This window comes from Cololabis saira, chromosome 7, assembly GCF_033807715.1.
Source record: "Cololabis saira isolate AMF1-May2022 chromosome 7, fColSai1.1, whole genome shotgun sequence".
Taxonomy (NCBI): Eukaryota; Metazoa; Chordata; class Actinopteri; order Beloniformes; family Belonidae; genus Cololabis; species Cololabis saira.
In genome coordinates this window covers 22,685,551-22,700,854 of record NC_084593.1, presented here as the reverse complement: position 1 = coordinate 22,700,854, position 15,304 = coordinate 22,685,551, and the positions used below count along the sequence as shown (strand labels likewise).

Genomic DNA, 15,304 nt, shown 5'->3' with positions numbered 1-15,304 from the left:
TCTCATGTCAAAAGACTATACGCCTTGTCTCAAGTTGCAAGCTAAAGATTTCTCTATGATTTAGGATCCTGTAGGGCAGTTTTCTCCATTCCTGGTCCTCGAGAGCCACTGTCCCGCATGTTTTAGATGTGTCCCTGCATCAACACACCTTATTCTAAATAAAGGTCATCATCAAGGTCTGCACAGCTCTGGTGGTGACAGTCATTTGTATCAGGGTGTGGCTTTTGAGGACCAGGAATTAAGACCACTGCTGTAGGGTCATTATTTATGTGACTACAACCCACAACTAATGTTCCTATCGGTTCTTGACACTCACTATGTCGTTGAATCACACATTTTGAATGAAAGAAGACTTAATGTTAAACATGTTTTAATTTACTTGTGATGCCAAGAAGCAGAAAAGACTGTCCCCTATTTGCTCTCATAGCCACTTTACAGCTACAGACCAAGATCATCGTAGAGCCTCATGTCATGCAAGATTCTTCATAAGCGCATATTTGGTCGTGACCTTGAAATCCCTGCCTAAAATCATGAATTTTGATAGCAGCATATGTTGCTAAATATCTGGCAAAATACATTGGCCACAACAATCTATTATTGCTCAGGCATTATCTACAATGTCTTACAAGCAACATATTTTATTTCTTTTTACTTCATTCCCCTCAGGGCTTCACACCGTATCAGGAGCATTTCAGAAGTTCTGAATTTCTTTTGCCAGACGATAGAAGTCTGTCTTTGTCGAGCAAAAATCTAATATTGTCACATTTAATTACTACTTTGCAAACTGCCTGCATTTAGGAAAGCTGCATTGAATGATAAATGATCATTTTTATGATTGTGAGTTTGCATGAGCTTTTTTATTTAAAGTATTGAGTTAATTCTCTTTGCTGTCTTGCGTGTTTAACTTCCTGCCCGTAAGCCAAATGAACAGCCACTTCTGGGATGCTTCTAAATTGTGCGGTGTTACATTTTTGTGAAAACTACTTATCTTGTCTCATGTGATCACATCGGTCAAACTTGGTAAAATTCAGGGATTACCTGGCTGCAAAAAGCACATCAAAAACTGTGATACTTCTTTAAGGAAAAGTTTATATTTTTTATCAATTATTTTTTGAATTTGTAAAGAAAAAATATTGATTATGCTTGAATATTGAAAGGCTTGTCATTTGTAACGAGTATTTTTACTTTGTAATTTACTTTTTGAAACTGCTTCCACTGTTTCCTTCCTCCTCTGAATGTTTCTTCCTTCTCATTGACAGCTAACCAATGTGATGGTGCCCTTCATGTTTAAGTATGCAGTAGACGAGCTTAACCAGATGTCGGGGCACATGCTGAACCTGAATGACGCGCCAAGCACTGTGGCTACCATGGCAACGGCTGTGCTGATCGGCTGTAAGTTCCAGACTTGTATTACATTGGCAGGTGCCGTGCTCATCAGAGGGGACTTTGAGACTCTGTTATCTACAGGCTGACCTTTCCCACCATATGCATATACATCACTGCTGCTTGCAACCTGTCCCTCAAAGTATTTACATTATAAGCTTCATTCTGCATTTAAATTCAAATCTTTCAATCCCTACAACCATTTTGTGACTATTGATGACTTTTCAAAAATGAATGCAGTTTTAAAGCATGGGGGGAATAAATTGTGTACGTCCTTTGCATATGATTTTACGCGTTGTGTGGCTAGGAAGTACATCTTTTGTTGTTCAAATAGGGCCATGAGTTCATGTGAAATTCTTACCTGATTTAGTGTATGTTTTTTTTTTTTTCCCACTGCGAATAAAAAGGACTACATATATGAATAGGTAGTGCGAACCTGACACCGACTACAAGTCACGTTGGTGTTGGGTGATTTATTGTACTCTTCACCCAGGAGAATATTATTTTGATGAGGCCATTTACAGAAGGTATTGTACACTACTGTTTAAGAAGATTGTACCGATGATCTTTAAGAGAGAAATTAGGCTCTTTGTGCTTCTTTTTTGGACACCTGGGGCTTTGTATTTGAGCCTGCAGTGAATGGTGTAATTTGGCTGGAAAGGTTGCACAGTACTCATCCCACCTTGTCACATGAGGACACATTGTTCATTAGATGAGCATTCCTATTTAACGCCACATTACAGCCCTGTGAAGGCCAGCAGACACAACGATTGTCACTGTGACTTTGGTCTCAGCAACCAAGCCGTGTGTATTCACTCAACACACTGAAATCACCACAGGAGGACCGTGTATCACTCAGATGGAGACTTTTATCAATTTGTGATAGTCCTGCTTATACCAATGTATGAGCGGTATCGAATCAAATAATCTATTTTTTTTTTTTAAACATGAGCCACTTGAATTCATTGAATTTAACCATTTGGTTTTGCTACATATGAATTATGTTCTTGAAAAAAGTCTTTGCTGAGTGCACCCCCCCCCCCCCCCCCCCACCCTTCAGTGAAAGAATAACTTTAAGCGTGCGGAGATGAGTCCTGTTCATTTAAAACTTCAAGATGCATTTTTCCATGACTCTAGTTAACCTATTTCCCTCTTCTTGTACGCTGCTCACACATGTAGCTTCATTCACGGTCACACAACACTTTTTACAGTCTAAGGTAATCTCTCCTTTCTTCAGTCTGCTGTGTAAGAGAGGAATTCAAGGGTGCTGTGATTTTAAGTTTATTGCAATGCTTGCAGACCAGAGATATGACAGAGGTGTCCCATCACCTCATGCAAGTGTTCACTTAAGTGCAGTCAAACAAACTAAAACCTGCCTAGTCTGAGCTGTCTTGATATCTTGTATGACATTCAATAAAAAGTGTCAGTCAGGAATGTTTTCAGTGTTCAGGATAATAGATTCTCACAAGGTCACTGTGCTCTTTAAATCTACCTACTTTTCACATAAAGGCTTAAATGGTATATTTAGTTTGTCCTGACAATCTCTGTCTCCTTCACCATCCCAGATGGTGCCTCACGGGCGTGTGCGGCATTCTTCAACGAGCTGAGGAACACGGTGTTTGGCAAAGTGGCCCAGAGCTCCATCCGACGCATTGCCAAGAATGTCTTCCTCCACTTGCACAATCTGGATCTGGGCTTCCATCTCAGCCGCCAGACCGGGGCGTTGTCCAAGGCCATCGACCGCGGCACACGGGGCATTTCTTTTGTCCTCAGTGCTCTCGTCTTCAATCTAGGACCCACAGTCTTTGAGATGGGACTTGTCAGTGCTATTTTGGTAAGTTTGATAAATCACCTTTAAAAATCATCTGATCCTTTCAAATTTGTTCATTATTTAGTTTTGGGGCATCAAAAAAAAAAAAGAAGAGCCCTTGTGACCTTGAAATTTTTGGGGGGTATCTCCATTTTTCCTCCATTCAGCGAACAGGATGTTATGAATATGATAATAAAGCTCTGGCCACATCTCTCCCACTAGCAGATAACACGGCCAGCTCTGTCCCTGTGACTCAGCAAACGCTGTTATTTTATGCAATGACCAGTTCTAATATTGGGGTGATTGTTCTGTACATGTTTAGAGGGATTCTCAAAAATATTAAAACAGGGTTGCATCCAAGTAGAAGGATCAGAATCATAAAATATTAATTCTGTCACTTTAAATCATAGTAAAAATGCATTGTTCACGATCCACACCAGGGATATTTACACTCAGGTGCAACCCATTGAACTAAAGGCTTCGCTGCTTGAGTGCAGCAAGTGTGAACAAGAGGGAAAACAACTTAAAAAACATTACTTGTTCATGGACATGCCCTCTCATAATTGCACCTGAATCAATTATTGGAAAGGTAACTTACTTTATTGATAGTTAAATGGTAAAAGCTAGCTGTTTTGGGGTCAAATATCATGGGATACTGGTATTGCTCCAAATAAATTGAATTCATTTATGTTGTAGTTTCACATCTTTTGATGAGACACTAAGGCTTATAGAGTCTGATTTTATGCTGTTACTGCTTTAAACTGAACAATCAAAACACACCAAGTAGCTTCTCCTCCTCCTGGCTTGTTTTGTCTTTTCCACCTAACACCTCATTTTCATCAGTTCCCAAAGCGTATAAAAATTAGCTCCTCCACACAATCAGGGTTGGTTCTGTGAATGTTTTGTATGAAATGTACATGCTTACCTTTGTTGAGGCTGTTGGGGGCTGCTTTGCAGATTCACAGCTGAAATTCCCAACCATAGCTGATTTTTAGCTCATGATGTTTCTTGTAAAACACATACACACACACAAAAAAACAACAATTATTCTATCCATTATCTATACCTGCTTATTCTTATTTGAGGTCACAGGGATCTGCTAGAGCCTATCCCAGCCCTCTTTGGGCGACAGGCAGGAGTTAGAATCACCAGTTAACAGCTGACATACATGATTTTGGACTGTGGGGGAAAAAGCAGGAAAACCCACACACGTTTGCGTGTGTGACCAGTTTGCATAGGTGAACATGCAAACTCTAAACAGAAAAGTGTGGCCAGGATTCGAACCAGGAACTTTCTTGCTGTCAGGCAAAAGTGCTAACCACCTTGCTGTTGTGCGGCCCACGCAAAAAATAATAATAGGAAGAAGGAAAAAATCTTGTAGACATTTTAAGATGAGAACTATTTCTGAGGGGGACTTAAGTGGTTCGTGACATTTTTGATAACAGGTATACATTTCTGAGATATCGTCTAGTATATATTCTAAATGGAGAACGAATACCCGTGAACTGTCATTTATAATTAACAATGAATCCCAAAGAGGCATTGTGGCAGTTTAACGCCTTCCTGTGGAGAATGTCCCTACCATACACGCCCTTCTTGAACACTGCTGAAAGAACAGCTCATCAGACAGCTTTGTCGTGATATTGTATTCTGGAAGTCAGATTGCTTGTTATGAGCCCAGATGTGATTGCAAAAACAAATGAGGCATAAGTACATATACTGTTAAGTTACCCTCTCTTCACCCTATTGCATAGAACAGTGTGATTTAGTAAAGTTTGATTGTTGCATGATTGCGTAATAGAATGATCATAAATTGAACCCTTTCAAAAACGCAGTTTGGTGCTAAACTGGATTCCTTGGTGGTTAATGAGTTCTGTGGACATTTTTAAAAGAACATTTTTGAATTACAGAATATAAAAGATGCTCTATTCCATTCTTCTTTTCTGCAGTATTACAAGTGTGGTGGGCAGTTTGCAGCAGCGGCCTTGGGAACCTTATCAGCATATACCATTTTCACAATTCTTATCACTCAGTGGAGGTAGGAATGATGACTTCTTCACTTTCTCTGTTTTTAACCCTATGTCAGGATTGTTATTTATCAACTGGGTTGGAAAATGGTCACTCGGAGGCAAAAAGGTGTTAATGACAGCACTTGCATCTTTCTGCACGCAGGACTCGCTTCCGTATCGAGATGAATAAAGCAGACAATGAAGCAGGCAATGCAGCTATTGACTCACTGCTCAACTATGAGACTGTCAAGGTAAGCTCCAACCCTCCACTCAGCCACAAACCTACATTTACAATTGAGAAAGAGACAATGCATCTTCTTTTGCTTCTAAGGTTTGATGTACAAGGACATAAATTGGAAAAAGAAAAAGAGTAAGATCTGGTTTGTACCAGGCCTTGAAATTGCCTTGACACAACCTCATCTGAATATTGACATTTCTTGAACAAATATTGTGTCACAATTTAGAAGCAGTGTGTGGAAATGAATGAATGATGCATGCAACTGTGCAAAATTAAGTATATCCTACACTTTTTATGACATTATTAATGTCTCAGTGTTTTGGGAGAATTTTTGATTGTTCTTTCAACATTGCTTCACTTTCTTGAGATTTTATTTATTTATGCTCACTGTGAGCTCAAAGCAGACAATTGCAAAACATTGATTTTTATTATTTTTCAGTTATTCTGTTGTAAATTTGCTGGTGTGCTTCAGATAATTATCCTGTTGTATAAACAAATTTCCACCAGGCTTCAGCTGTCAGACTGAGGGCATCACATTTGACCGTAGAACAGTAGTAATATTAGTTGTCCCCTGTATATCAACAGTAATTGGTACACAGAGGAGTACTTGTCTGACGTACTGGCCCAGGTTATGTGTCTATAAAACCCCAAACCAAAACTCCCAGATCAAAATGCTGGACAGTTGGTATGAGGTGTGTGTGCTGATAAACTGCTTTTATCAAATGTGATGCTGCCCATCATAGTCAGATCATGTGACCACTTTGGTCTCATCTCCTTTAACTCCTCACTTCTCATTCATATAAAGACTTTCCACTTCTCTTGAGCAAGTAAGCTATTAATTAAACAGAATTTACCTTGTAAACATATGTTAGACTTGTAATATAGTATGTTGGATTTGGTGATTCTGTCAGGTCAGAGTTAAAAGGCAACATTAACATCATTTTATTAATTTAGGTGTTTAATTGACTGACTGTCCCCCTTTAAGTGGCAGCTGCTAAGTTAGGGTGAAAACGCCAAACGTGGTTTCTCATATTAGTTGTGTCACAAAGGTATTACATTTTTGCGAGGCAGATTTTACACACAGTAATCCTTCTAATTAGCTGGTGTTCTCTGTTAAGAAATAAAATGCCATCTAAGTCCCGATGTCAGATTTCACACTTGTGTTCATTTTTTCCTTCTAGACCCATCTCAGTATATCTGCTGTCTATCATTCATAACTAACACAAGGCAAGGCAGATTTATTTGTATAGCGCAATTAAACAAGGGATTCAAAAAGCTTTACAGACATTCAAACATGCAGTAGAAATAAAAAGCATGATTTTAAAATTTTAAACAAAAAAGAAAGAAAGAAAAACAAAAAATAAAATCAGTAGTTAAAAGTTTGATTAGGTTTTGGAACTGCAAATTTGGAGCTTTATTCAAGTGCAGCTGAGAACAAGTGTGTCTTCAACCTGGACTTAAATACACCAAGTGTTTCAGCTGATCTGAGCCTTTCTGGGAGATTGTTCCAGACATGTGGAGCATAGAAGCTGAATACAGCCTCTCCATGTCTGGTTCTGACTCTGGGAACTGATAAAAGGAGGTTACTGATGTATTTTGGTCCTAAACCATTCAGAGCTTTATAGACCAACACCAGAACTTTAAAGTCTATCCTCTGATGGACAGACAGTCAGTGTAAAGACCTCCGAGCTGGACTGATGTGGTCCAGTTTCTTGGTCTTAGTGAGGACTGGAGCAGCAGAGTTCTGGATGAGCTGCAGTTGTCTAACTGACTTTTTAGGTAAACCTGTAAAGATGCTGTTACAATAATCAAGCCATTAAAGATGATTGCATGAACTAGTTTTTCCAGACCCTGCTGTGACATCAGATCTTTTAACCTTGATATATTCCTGAGGTGATAGTCGGCAGACTTTGTTATTGCCTTAGTGTGTTTTTTTCCGAATTTAGGTCTGAGTCCATCACTACACCCAGATTTCTGGCCTGGTTGGTAGTTTTTCAGTGTATAAATTGAAACTCTGTGGTGACCTGTAATCATTTCTCTTTGGCTCCAAAGACAATTACCTCAGTTTAGTTTTTGTTTAGCTGGAGCAAGTTGTCGCACATCCAGTCATTCATCTCCTCAATGCATTTACCAAGAGCCTGTACAGGGCCTCTGTCTCCTGGTGACATTGTGATATCTATCTGCGTGTCATCTGCATAGCTATGGTAGTTTATTTAGTTGTACTTTATAATTTGAGCCCGCAGGAGCATGTGCATGCTGAACAGAAGAGGTCTCAGGATCCAAGCATAATGTTGGATGAAGATCATGTGACTACTTTCCCTTTGTTGGTGTTTTCCACCAACTTAATGGAGCTACCCTACTTCTCTTTGGTGTTTTACATTGTGTGTAATTCACAATATCAGCCATAATTTATTGTTTGCTCTAGCCACAAAAATAAAAATTTTGTGTAGGTTGTAAAGGCTTCATTATATTGTCACTGGAATTATGCAGAATGTGTCATATGCATGCATACAATGGATCTTAGAACCAAGAGACCTTCACATTTCTCCCATAACCATTCCACCTCCATGTTTTTATATTTAACCTTTCTCACCGAGATGAATGATACAGCCATCAAAATAACTGAGAACATACTTTTGACTGTGTTTCTCACTGTATGAACTATACAAATACAGTTAAACTGTTGTCATTTAAACTGAGGGATTGCTCAGTTTTACATTTTATTGTGAACTTTAGTTCACAATAAAATGTTATTAGAGGTAGATATAGTTGTTCGGGTATGGATTCATATTTTTACATACTTGTGTGCTGCTAAGAGGGATATTCATTTTAAGGAATAAAAGAAAAAGTTGCTAAAAACAATGCATCCTTTTCATTCATTACATTATACACACAACAAAAATACAGACAGATCATTGTTTCCTGGTTTTAAATGTAGTCATATTTATTTGAAAGATTCCACCTATCAATAGATGTTACTCCACTCATTTTAAACAATAAGCTATTTGACTCGGGACACTGGGCATTTTACTAAATTTATTTCATTAGATTTTATAAATAAACAGTGACTAACATGAAGTTGCAGTTTTAACCTAAAATGTGGATGGCTTTATTTTAAATAGAAACAAAGGATCAGGATCAGGTTTAGAGGCTGAGTGAAAGAATCTAACTCCTGCCTGATGTCTTGTGATATATGAACATCGGGTTTTCTATTTTTACACTCTGTGTCATAGTAATTATTTATCTGCATCTTTTGCTGTTTTTAAGGCTCTTTCCAGGTAACCTCATTGTGCATACAAACACATTTTCCATCAAGTTTTGAATGTTTTGCCACCCTTTCCAAATGTTTTTTTGTTCCCAGGAGATTTTTATTCAAAATGTATAATTTTGTGTCCTGTTTTTGTTCAGTGTTATTTTGTGTCATCTGTGTCAATGCGGCCAGATTTAGCATCACTCTGAGCTGTGAGTGTGCATATGTAATTAGATCTCCACCCACTCAGAAATCCGTTCCACTTCCACAAAGGGCTGGAAGAGAACCTGAACACGGAGCCTTACACTGCTTCAGTTTGTCTTCCATGTGCTACTTTTTTGTCAGTCTCTCTCCGTCTGATTTGCTGCATTTCCTTCTATGCAAATTAGTGACAAGTCGGTAGCTACACTGAACCAATACTGTTAGCTGGAGAAGCAAAATCGCCCACTTAAACAGTGCAAAGAAACAAACATGCAACCCAAAGAAATGGCAGGGCAGCAACAGTATTAACTAAGTAGGAGCAGATTTGAGGGCTGTTTTTTGTTATGACATGAGCTGAATATGAGAGCTGTGGCGTTCTATGAACATTTTTATTTCTCTTAATGATAGTTGTCTTAATCATAATTAGTGCTGCTTGTGTGATGTAATTCTTAGCAGAGTTATCTGTGATCTATTGATTGTGTAGACATCTGTGTAAGTGCTTGCAGTGATTACCCTGCAGCAATTCTTTTTTTTTTTAACTTGGAAGTGACGATTAGGGTCCCCCCCACACTTATAGCTGTCTAATATTTGTAAATGTTGTTTTATAACATTCACGATGTGCTTCAGACGCTTCAGATCCACTGCCTGCTTCGTACAGCAGGCTTTGGATTTTGATTTCGTTCCATCGCCCTTGATGTCCTTTTAAAGTCTTTTGGGAGCAGATGAAGATATAGACGCATGAAAAGGTGCCTTAAAGGCCAAGCCAGACTATGTTCAGTGCGGTCACTGAGAACAAATGCAGCCTTGAGGCAGGTTCAGCTAAAGTGCCTATCTGCATGACTCTGCTCTCCATTCTTCCTAACCTTTAACCTCATCCATATTTGTGCTTCTCCATCTTTCTTTCTGAACTTAAATTTTCCTGACTTTTGTAAATCTGTTCATCTTTTCTATGGCTGGTGCTTCATCCTGTTCTCTTTCTCTTCTTGTATGCAGTACTTCAACAATGAGAAGTATGAAGCTGAAAGGTATGATGGATACCTGAAGATCTACGAGTCCTCCTCTTTAAAAACCACATCAACTCTTGCCATGCTCAACTTTGGACAAAGTGTTATCTTCAGCGTCGGCCTCACCTCCATCATGTTACTGGCCAGCAAAGGCATTGCAGCAGGTGAGAAAGTTTGGAGATGTAGGTGATGCATAAATGTAAGTTAAGGTCAGAGGCAGTGATCCTGGAAATAATTTCCTTCAGATGTAAGCTGTCACAAAATTTTAACAGCATTCAAGAGTAAGAGTGGGGAAAGGACTTCACCTGACCTGAATCTTATTCTTTTTTCCACACTTGATTTTCAGTAGCAACACAATGGGGGAGATGCAATTTGGAAGTAGAGGGGGGAGAAAAACCTCAAAACAAATTCAAAAAGATGAAACAGACAAGTAAAAATCCTGACTGAACTCGATAACGGATACTAAATGAAAACAAGGCACAGCAAGCATGAAGAAGTGGCATGAATATGAAATAAAATCGCCTTGATGCAGAAAATGAAATCACAGGGGGGTGGATATACTCTTCCTGCTTTCACTACAGCTTGAAAGAGAATTTTTTTTTTTGACATGAATGTTTTTTAAATCTTACATCTAAAATTGCATCGATGTGAGCTGGATTTGTAAGTTGTTCTGTTGCTTTTGCATAGGTACCATGACCATCGGAGACCTGGTGATGGTCAACGGCCTGCTCTTCCAGCTTTCGCTTCCTCTTAACTTCCTGGGGACGGTGTACAGAGAGACCAGACAGGCCCTCATTGACATGCACACTCTTTTCACCCTTCTCAGTGTAGACCCAAGGATCAAGGTAACTTGTTAACCTGACACAAGATTATCACACACTTTTTTCTTTTAAATCGTCCCACAAAAGCATAGGGTTCAGTCCAACTTAAAGACCTGTAAGGCCTTTTACTTAGATGCTTTTAGCAGTAACACAAAAAGAAAGTAAAGTATTTTTTACAGGGGCTAAGTTGTCCTTTCGGCTGGATGACAGAAGGATACTGAGATGGTGTCCATATGACTGATTTAAACAAGATTGATGTGAGTTTCAAGAGCTGGGCCAACTGAAGCCTGACTGCCTGCTGTACCTTTTTTCATCCAGAAGGTTCTATGTAACCTACTCTATTCAGTTGCCTATGAGGCAGATTTTTGGTCAAAAGTAATTTCAAGACTCCCCAAAAAAATAAAGCAACAAGCACAACCGATATAAAAGCATAAATAGGAGACGGAATCACATCTGAGAGGATAAGTGCATCGAATATTGTGAATCTCGATGGAAAAATCATAAATTCAGCCATTTGGCTGGAAGAGTAAATTTTTCATCTCTCCGGTCCAGAAATGTCCTCTTCATGCTGGAGAAATTGTGGCTCCCAGGTCGCCAATCATCTTCATTTATTTTGAGGTTGTCCAAAAGCCACATAATTCTGGATGGTCATTTATATACAGTAATTAATTGATTATATCTAAAGATAGAAATTGCATTTCATGGGAATCACTACTTTTTAGGTTTCCACACTTGCAAAAAACAATAAAACAAACCTCCATGTACTCCCGGTTCTGTTTCTTTGTTCTCCATTAACAACGACTGGTATTTTCCTGGATTGTGTTGTAACATTTACACAAAAAGCAAAAACATTTAATCACTGGGTAGAACTTCTTGGATAAGGATGCAGTGGGATTCACAGTAAAGGGGAAAAAAAGATGTGTTTTAGTGTAACATAAAAGCATGATAATTACATGCTTGGTGTAACACAGGTGCTCGATTTGTTACCACCTGTAGCAACTTGGCGACATTACTCTGACTCAGTCGTCTCTATTCTGATATTATGACAGATTTCAGCACAACTATGAGTAGCAACATCTTGTATTTTTCCATTTTAACTTTACTGATGGGGTATCACTTGTTTTCATATCTCCATTATGGAGTCCAGGGTTTTAGGAGTTCGGATCTGTATCTCTTTCGCCTTTTTTTTCTTTGTCAACGGATCCGTTGATTATTTGGTTGCCTTTCAAGTGACGACCAACTTCCTCACTTGCATTACACACGATAAATTAGGGGTAATGTCACAATCAAAACCAAAATCAAACAGATCTGTTTCTTTCATAATTCAGCATTAAAAATCCAAACAGCTGAGGTTTTAAAAACATAAGCCTTGTATTTCGTCCCTTTCAGAGCTAGCAGTTGCTTTTGTTGGACATTTTATTGCATTTATCTTGTTTTTAATACAATACCACTGTCCATCTTGTGTTATGAGAGCCCGCTTAACTGTAAATGTGTGCCTGGTGCCAAACAATAAGAGGGCCATTTTCATTTCCAGCCTGTAATTACAGGAGGAGAAATGAATCTGTCCAGTTATTTTTCACTCATCAGTAATATTCCTCTCCATTGTGACTCCCGGTGGAATGGTGCTGCCCAACAGCCACTATCGTCTGAATGCTTTCCTTTTCTTTTTTTTTGAATATGGAACACATTGGCCTATTATTTAGATGTACAATTATCAAAACTCCCCCACTTGAAACTGTGACACAAAATAAAATATTCATATTTGTGTTGTAGGGAGTAAAATTATCATCTATTTATACTAATGGTCTGTTTGTTATGTATTAATTAACAGAGATGGATTGTGGATGATTTTTGTTGCTAGGAGGTAGTATAGAGACATTGGGAAGAATAGGTTTTCACTCTCAGGCTAGCGACAGAGTTTTATTCACTGCTGACCTTGGCTGCATCTGCAGCACAGCACAGCTGAGATCAGTATGTACCAAAAGTTTTCATGCCTATTGATTCTTCAGTCACCATGAAGGACAGAGTGAAGATCAGATGGTCTCTATCGTAATGGCCTCTCAAATGTGTAAATGTGAATGTCTCAGCTTAATGTACCTCATGTTGCCCATATGCCCCATCATTATGTCCATTTCAAGGTCCTGAAGTTTGTGTGTATCATGTGAGGACTTTTTTTTTTGCATTGTCTCAACCCTCTGATGGTTTCCTCTAGGAGAAGGATCTTGCTCCACCATTAACTATCATGCCGCAGGAGGCCACCATCCGCTTTGAAGACGTTTATTTCGAATACCTAGAGGGCCAGAAAGTCTTAAATGGAGTGTCATTTGAAGTGCCTGCAGGAAAGAAGGTGGCTGTAGTCGGTGGCAGTGGTTCAGGGTAGGTCACCTTTTAAAGAAGCATACTATGAATGTCATATTTTCAGCCAGGTTTGTCATCCATTTCCATGCACATGTGGATGCCAGGACCTCAGAAGGATTCTGATAATTGACATCTGTTTGCAGTAAGAGCACCATTGTGAGGCTGCTTTTCCGCTTCTACGAGCCCCAGCAGGGAAACATCTACATAGCTGGGCAGAACATCCGAGACATCAGCCTGGACAGCCTGAGGAAAGCTCTGGGGGTCGTGCCTCAGGTCTGTGACACACCAACACAGTAAAAGAAACATTTAAGAAGTAATTTTACGGATACACATAGATAATTCTTCTAAATGCGTATATCCAAGATATATCGTGTATTTGTATCGTGATCCTAAATAGAGAGTGATATATTTTTGACTTACTACTAGTTATTATACACAACGATAAGCATCGGACAGTTTAAGATGAACCTTTAGCAATAACCTCAGAAATTAGGTAAATTACTATTATGGGAAAACACCAGGATGTGGTTTAAAAGAAGGGGGAAAAAATAGGAACTAGTCATCCTTAAAAGGTCTTAAAATCAGATTTTAAGAAAGAGACTGTGCAACTAAAAGGAGTGTGTGGAAAAACAAAGTACAGCCCTACTGCTGTCAGAAATAAAGATGGTAAATAGCAGCCAGGTACTGCTATTTAAGTGCAGTTTTATCATTTACAAGTACTCCTACTTTGGTACAAGCAGTGTTACAATCTATAATGCATATATTAAATTATACAGTATATAAAACATTATTCATACGTGGAAAACATTCAAGACATTATTTCCAGTAGTGAACATGTCAGCAGGATTCCGCATTGCAGAGAAATTGCGGAAAACCCAAGAGCTGCATGTCACCCCTCCTACAGGCCTCAATCAGCATGTTAAATGTTGACGTTTATGAGAGTACAAATAAGGAAACGTGGTAGCACAGCTTAGGTTTGCAAAGTTGCTACTAAACAAACTTCTGGACACTGACGTTTAGTTAAACAAGACCAAATTGGACACGTTTGCCCATAATTCACTGCACCATGTATGGTGAAAATCGAACAGCATATCAGGTTGAATACCTTATTAGCAAATATTAAGCATGGTAGTGGAGCTGTGATGATTTGGGCTTGTTTCGCAGCAACAAGAACTAGACACCTTTGGAGATGGGTATTGATCTATGGTCTTAAACTGGTCCTGCTTCTGGCTGGTTAGTGCTGCAGTACCATTGAGCTCCAAGACAAACAGTACCATTATTGTTATTTACTTAAAGTAAACTCTTCACATCTGTTATTGATGATGGCTCACCTGGCATCACATCACATTTGACTTTGGTTTACATTTTTGCACTTTAGTCATAGCTGAAGCTCTGCCGAGCAGAACCGATATTGATGAAATCTTAACGATACCTGTCCCTAGTCACCTTGCAGTTATTGACTTGTTGGTGAATTCCTCTATACAGCAGTCAAACAAAAACAAAGCTGTGCATAAGCAAATGTCTGCAAACCCCAGTAAACTGTAGCAGTGTCATTGCTGCTAAAAGTGGTTCATAAAGCTATTGAGTCATGCCGTTTCTATTGTTCTTTTAAAATCATTTTTTCTTAATAACTGAGTAGTTCTGGATTTTGGCTTAATTTCTGTTCAGTAGCTAATGCCACAGGGTAATACATTGTATTGTTCATCTGAGGTTGTATTTGCCACATTTTAAGCTCTGATGAGGACAATATCATTTCTTTATTTCCCTAATATCTCCTGATGCATAAAAACTTGGAATGGAAAGAGCGTTTGCTTTCTGTTTCACATGACTGTAGGTTTTCATTTCAGTGAGCTCAGAGGCTTATCTGAACAGATGGTGCATGAACATATTTTTGTCATTTGCTCTCCTCCTTTTCTCCCTCCTATTCTGTTGTATGTATCTGTGCTCTGTTTGTCTCCTTGCTGCAATAAAAACATTCTCTGAAGCCTCATTTTGTTCTCTAACGGTCTTGTTGTCAGGATGCCGTTCTGTTCCACAACACCATCTTCTACAACCTGCAATACGGGAACATTAATGCTACACCAGAGGAGGTGTACAAAGTGGCACGTTTAGCTGGCCTCCATGATGCTATCCTCCGGATGCCCCACGGCTATGACACCCAGGTTGGAGAGCGGGGCCTCAAGCTGTCAGGTTTGCTGCACATTTATGTCTGCTGTTTGAATATGGTCCT

At 39.0% G+C, this 15,304-nt stretch overlaps 1 protein-coding gene across 1 annotated transcript in view; it reads left to right on the top strand.

Annotated features, from left to right (window-relative positions):
• Positions 1–15,304, top strand: part of abcb7 (ATP-binding cassette, sub-family B (MDR/TAP), member 7) — a 34,338-nt gene that overhangs the window by 12,719 nt on the left and 6,315 nt on the right. Inside the window, exons 5-13 of the mRNA XM_061725088.1 lie at positions 1,260–1,392; positions 2,949–3,217; positions 5,143–5,231; positions 5,366–5,453; positions 9,885–10,059; positions 10,583–10,740; positions 12,929–13,092; positions 13,218–13,347; positions 15,093–15,264. Coding sequence (XP_061581072.1) covers positions 1,260–1,392; positions 2,949–3,217; positions 5,143–5,231; positions 5,366–5,453; positions 9,885–10,059; positions 10,583–10,740; positions 12,929–13,092; positions 13,218–13,347; positions 15,093–15,264 — 1,378 coding nt within the window. The remainder of the gene's footprint in view (positions 1–1,259; positions 1,393–2,948; positions 3,218–5,142; positions 5,232–5,365; positions 5,454–9,884; positions 10,060–10,582; positions 10,741–12,928; positions 13,093–13,217; positions 13,348–15,092; positions 15,265–15,304) is intronic.